Genomic DNA, 6,000 nt, shown 5'->3' with positions numbered 1-6,000 from the left:
ACTAAATGAAAAATGAAGTCACCCTACCAGAATCACTGTCAACTTTAACAAGTTTATTAATGCAACAGTATTTCAAAAACACTTACAGTAAATATAATTGCATCTCAAGACTGCAATACTGAAAATCATTTTATTTTCCTATTCCCAAATAGATAATGCATATACTTATAAAGCTAAGATTCTCTCTTCATTTAAATTTTGAATATCACTTTGCTTATGCAGCCCACTCCAATTATGTACTTATTATGGGTCACTTAAAATACAGAAATTTAATATTTAAACAATATCCATCTTTATCAATTCAGAAGTTAACAATCCACTTATCTGGTCTCTATCATTCTCTAACGCTTCCTGAAGGTTTTTTTTTTCCAAGATACATTTAAAATCTTCTGTTTAACAAAAAAGATTAATTATAGTTAAAAAATAAACAGTCTTAACATTATATATTAATTTGAAGGGGTCAGAAAATTTCAATAATAATTTATTAAAAGTAATAAAATACATGAAGTACAAAATACACATTTATTAAAAATTTCACTAAGCTACTCCAACAAAATACATATTTTTATAAATTCTTAGGGACAAACATTTAAATCACTTATTCAAGAAATGTATATTTGATAAGAAATGCTATAGTAGCAAACACAGAAATAAATTTCAATGTAGAAAGCTCTTATTGTTAGAAAGAAGCCAAGTAGTGCAAAGAAAGTTGCAGTACCTAAAACCCAACAGCTAAAACTGAAAAGCAAATTTCACTTCATTTTTTCTTTCCCCATTTTGTGATAAAGAACCTATTTGATAGTGTTGTGATAACAGATGGCTAAAACAGGAGAAAAAAAAAACACAAAGACAAAATAAAAAGTTGAAAGAGTCTACTGTAAGTACTATTGTCATTCCAAACAGGAACGACAAACACTAACTGAGACAAGATGTATGGTCACCTCCACCATAACTGATAAACTAATCATGAGTTGTTTTACTTAACTAAACATACACACACACACAAACACACACACGTGCACAAGTGCACACATAGTGTATTCAAACAGTAAATATATTTTTATATTAACATAGTTGTAGATTTCTACAGCTCAGTTCTTAAGCTAAAGGATAAAATCTTTATTCCTTTTATATCTGTAAATTACAGTATTAACACCATAAAAATCAAATCCAGTTTGATATCAGTTAACTAACCCTAGGATGGGAATCACACTCAAAAAGAGCTGCTCAAAAAAAAGCCCAAGATGCCTTATTTTAAATAACATGTATCAAAATACTTTATGCAACAGACATTTGAAAATTTTAACAAAGTTAGATAAAAACTCCTATCTTAATTCAAAGGAATATCTCACAAAACAAGTTTAGCTTACCAAAACTCCATCATAAGATCCTGCTTCACTTGTCAGAAATGCAAACATGACACACAAATACGGGTTGTTTAGTTGTAATCGCAGTGTGCTACACATTTCTCTCCAAAGGGAGTTCTTCTCATCCGTATAACCCGATAAAGCCATTGCTACCACATTGAGATTCAGATCTCCTGCATATTAAAAACAGCCAGCTAATCAAAGTGATCGAAAGCTTAATATCTCTTCTACATTTCTTAAAACATAAATAGAAATCAGAGGGTGACTTTTACCCTCAGAAAAATGAGCCCAGAGAATAAGGGTTTTGGGTTGCTTTGCCTATGGATTAGCCATTCTTTTATTTCTTTACTTTCTTAATAAACTTGCACCTTACTCAAAAAAAAAAAAAAAAAAAAAAGGCTTTTGGGTTTTGATTCAGATTGGAAAATTTGGCAAAGACAATCAGCAAAACATTTTCTGTTCTTAGAAAACTCATGCCCATGTGTGCAAACTCTGTGCAGGTGTGCAGAAAAGCAGATCTTTTAATTTTCAAGTTCTCATTCCAGGCAGGTTCTTACATATGTTATTCCTATATATGTTCCTATATATGTATGTTATTGCTTACTAAATGAAGAAAAGTGAAGTCACCCTACCAGAATCACTGTCAACTTTAACAAGTTTATTAATGCAACAGTATTTCAAAAACACTTACAGTAAATATTATTGCGTCTCAAGACTGCAATACTGAAAATCATTTTATTTTTCTATTCCAATAGATAATGCATATACTTATAAAGCTAAGATTCTCTCTTCATTTAAATTTTGAATATCACTTTGCTTATCCAACCCACTCCAATTATGTCTGCTGCTTTCCACCAAGTGGCAATGCAAAGTGTGGGAAGCAATATTTCAACATTTTAATTATAGTATTACACTTATAATTTTTCCAGGACAAAATGAACTATAAGAATTACCACAGAACTGCATTTAGACACATTTGCAACAAAGCATTTGTTATCAATAGTCTATTAAACATTTGTTCTTAGCAGTTTCAATGCATGCTGATAAGCTGCTAATCGGGCCTTCAGCACTACAGCTGCCTAGTCTTCTAAGTTCAGCTTCAAAAGAGAAAAGTAAATTTTCTTTTAACTTTCACTCTTAAGTATTTTCTACATTATAGAAGTTTTCTTATTCTATTTCTTCATTCTAATCTTTTGATTTCTTTTCCAAACAAAGCAGTGTTTCCCACTTTATGTTCTTAACAGCTTTATATTCCTCATTTCTGTAAACATTTTCCCAAGTTATTTCATGCTTGCTTCCTTTACCTAATATATTAAATTAGATTTAAGGTCTTTTAAAATAAAAATAAAACTAGCAAAGAGATTATCTTAGAATAATTTACTTCTAAATGGAAAGGAATGTTTGACTCAGAGACGTCTTCTCTTCAGTTCTTAAAATCACTGGAAAGATACACTTTCCTTATTGTTAGTATGGGTGTTTAAATCAACCACCAAATTTTCCAGATACACAAGATAGGAAGGTATTACCCTTTCAAGTTACAGCAAAATTATAATTAGAAATGGCTTTAAATATCAATTCTTTTTTCCATCATCACATATTTTCTTCTGTACTCTTAAATGGGGAAGAGTTTTGTTAGAGCAAAGGTAAAGAAAAAGATATCAATCTGAGCAAAACATTAACTTTTCAAACTTTTAGACTGCAAAAAAATATATTACTGTGAATTTCATGTTTTCCTCTATGCTACAGTTGAACTATAATGGTTTTAAAATTGGCCAGCAAGTAAGAATTCAGTATTCTGAATATTCAGAAAAATTTTTTTAGGTGTACTAAAACCCAACAGCTACATATATTTTAGTTATTTTCAATTGAAATATTCCTGATAAGAAAAAAAAAAACACAAGGTTTTGGAATACGATTTGTTTCTCTGAGGATTCTCTGGCAAAATGCCAGAGTAAAAAACCTTATTTCTTTCTTTTCAAAAAATACTAAATGAAAACTATATTTTAATCGCCAGACTCAAGAAGCATTTTTGAAGATCAAAGTATGCTTTTTATAAGAATTTGTATTAGCCTACATAAACGTGTCATTCAGAGATTCCTAAAGGTCAAACCACCATCCAAAAAAATATAAACTAAAACACACTCAAATATGTATCATAAAAATACCTGCAGGCTAAAGTAATCCTAATCTTTAAGGAAATATATTTTTTAAAATGTATGTGAACTATCTTTAAAAGAGAAGACATTGAAAATGGACACAGTTGAGGACTCCTTACAATATTATACTGACATTTAAGACACGCCTTTGTTTTTACAGATCTAAACCAAGGCATAAGGGATGAGCTAAGTATTTACTATTATAGATATATTACCGTGTTTTCTCTTCCAACAAAAATTAAATATTAAGTGATTAGATATTTGAAAATTATTAGCCTCTTTAAGAGATTCTATGAACTGCTAACATCTCAGATGATAATATCTTAGATTATAACCTAATACCTTTTTCAGAAGATGCCCCTTCATTCAGGATTTGGATTGCTCGGCGAATATCCAAGTTGAACAATGCCACAGCAGCAGCTCTCTCCCATTCCCCTTCTTGTACAAGGGAGTTCAAAAATGGCCCCACATCTACATCCGTTCCTTTCTTTATCCACCCACAAAGTTGTAAAGCTAAGATTCTCTCTTCATTTAAATTTTGAATATCACTTTGCTTATCCAACCCACTCCAATTATGTCTGCTGCTTTCCACCATTCCTAAAAACAAAAAACATTTTTATATTGTTTTGTTATTTTGAAATATATTTTGAAAATAAGTCAGTTTTACAGAGAACTATTTCGACACATTTAGAATATTTAACTTCTTGACCACAATTTTATGATAGTGTAAATATGAAATATGCCCCAAATATAACATATTTTGCATGTTTTTAAATACAATAGCTCCTTGAGTTACCAAAGAACTACTGAAATAAGAGCAAATGCTCAGATGAACTGACTTACCGCTTCAGAGAAGGTTCCCTGGCTACCTAAACTAAATTAGATACACCTGTTATTATCTAATTCCCCACTCATTATTTCCTCTATTTCCTTTAGCACTTTACATGTGCTCCCATGTAGTTATTAATTTATTTTTCAGTCTTATCTCTTCTCCCACTAGCACGTAAGCTCCAAAAGGGCAAGTGTCTTGTCTGTTTTATTCACAAGGTACCCCTACTGTCTGAAATCAAGTAAAGTACTCTTTCTTCTTTCTCTGTATATTAAAAAACAAGATTATAGACTTGAAAGTACATTGAAAGTTTAAGGTAAGTAATAACTTTAACATACAATGTGAATAACTTGAAGGCTTTTTTTCCCCTTACTAATTCAGAAAATCTCATTTATCATTCTTTTTTCAGAACAAAACATTGCTATTCTTGTAGCATTATTTACATTGCAATGAAGGCAGTTGATCCTAATGACAGGGTAATTTCACTTAGAATGATACTTAGTGCCAAATGACGTCAAAACAAATAAAGGTGACACTTAAGAACTGTAATAACTAATTCTTAAATGTCCTAAAAAGTTTTACCATCAAAATTGTCATTACCTAATTATGTTTTCTAACAAAAAGGATTTTCAGAATAAATTACAAATTAGGCAACATGAATGTCCAACATTACCAACTTTTTATTTTTTGTAGTAATTTACATTTTATAATTTATAGTAATTATATATTTATATGTTTACATCTAATACTGCAATTATACATCTGTAAATAACTAGATCAACAAAACAGTTTCTAGAATTCCTCATTCAACTTGTTGGTTGTAGGCACAACTGTTAAGAAGGGCTCTATTCCTGTCCCCCTGGTAACCACACTCTTGTGTCATCCCATCCCCTTGAGTACAGGTAGAATCTACAACTTGTCTCAAGATAAAGAATATAGCAGAGATGAAAGCATTTTGCAGATATAATTAAGGCCCTTACTCAGTTCACTGAGTGAATCAAGGGAACATTATCCTGTGTGGGCCTGACCTAACCAAGTAAGTCCTTTGAAAGAAGGTCTAGAGGTAAGAGAGAGGCAGCACAAGACACATCTCCTGCTGGTCTTGAAGAAGTAAAAGCTGCCATGCTGTGAGAGGGTCTATGAGAAGGCCACGTGGCAAGGAAGTGTGAACAGCCTCTAGGGAGCTGACAGCAGCCTCTGGCCATCAGCCAGCAAGAAAATGGTTACCTCAGTCCTACAGCTGCAAGGAACTGAATCCTGCCAACAATTCCATGAACTTGGAAGAGCACTCTGATCTCTAGAAAGAAATACAGTTTGGCTGATACCTTCTGGTTAGCCTTTCTGAAACTCTGAATAGAGGACTCAGCTAAGGTGTGCCCAGACTCCTGACCCATGGAAATGATGAGACAGTAAATGAATGAAAATACACCCTCCAAAGTTAATTTAGCTGTAGTCATTCTGGTCAAGGAATTAAACATATAAACAAACCCAAGCAAAGATAAGAAAATATTAAAAACTTAATTGTCATTTGCAAGTTAAATTACATAAAATTTTCCTTTTTTTTTTTTTTTGAGATGGAGTTTTGTTCTGTCACCCTGGCTGGAGTGCAGTGGCATGATCTCAGCTCACTGCAACTTCCATCTCCCAG

General features: G+C 31.9%; 1 protein-coding gene across 4 annotated transcripts in view; it reads right to left on the bottom strand.

The window, feature by feature from the left end:
• The window catches only part of MIOS (meiosis regulator for oocyte development), a 41,752-nt gene that overhangs the window by 17,885 nt on the left and 17,867 nt on the right, over positions 1 to 6,000 (bottom strand). For all 4 annotated transcript variants that reach the window (XM_037737297.1, XM_017525195.2, XM_017525197.2 and 1 more), the window contains 2 exons: positions 3,866 to 4,120; positions 1,371 to 1,540 (listed from right to left, as the gene is read on the bottom strand). In XM_037737297.1, coding sequence (XP_037593225.1) covers positions 1,371 to 1,540; positions 3,866 to 4,120 — 425 coding nt within the window. The remainder of the gene's footprint in view (positions 1 to 1,370; positions 1,541 to 3,865; positions 4,121 to 6,000) is intronic.

The sequence above is a fragment of the Cebus imitator genome, unplaced genomic scaffold, assembly GCF_001604975.1.
Source record: "Cebus imitator isolate Cc_AM_T3 unplaced genomic scaffold, Cebus_imitator-1.0 Scaffold37, whole genome shotgun sequence".
Classification (NCBI taxonomy): Eukaryota; Metazoa; Chordata; class Mammalia; order Primates; family Cebidae; genus Cebus; species Cebus imitator.
The sequence above is the reverse complement of the archived record's forward strand: the minus strand, read 5'-3'. Positions and strand labels throughout refer to the sequence as shown.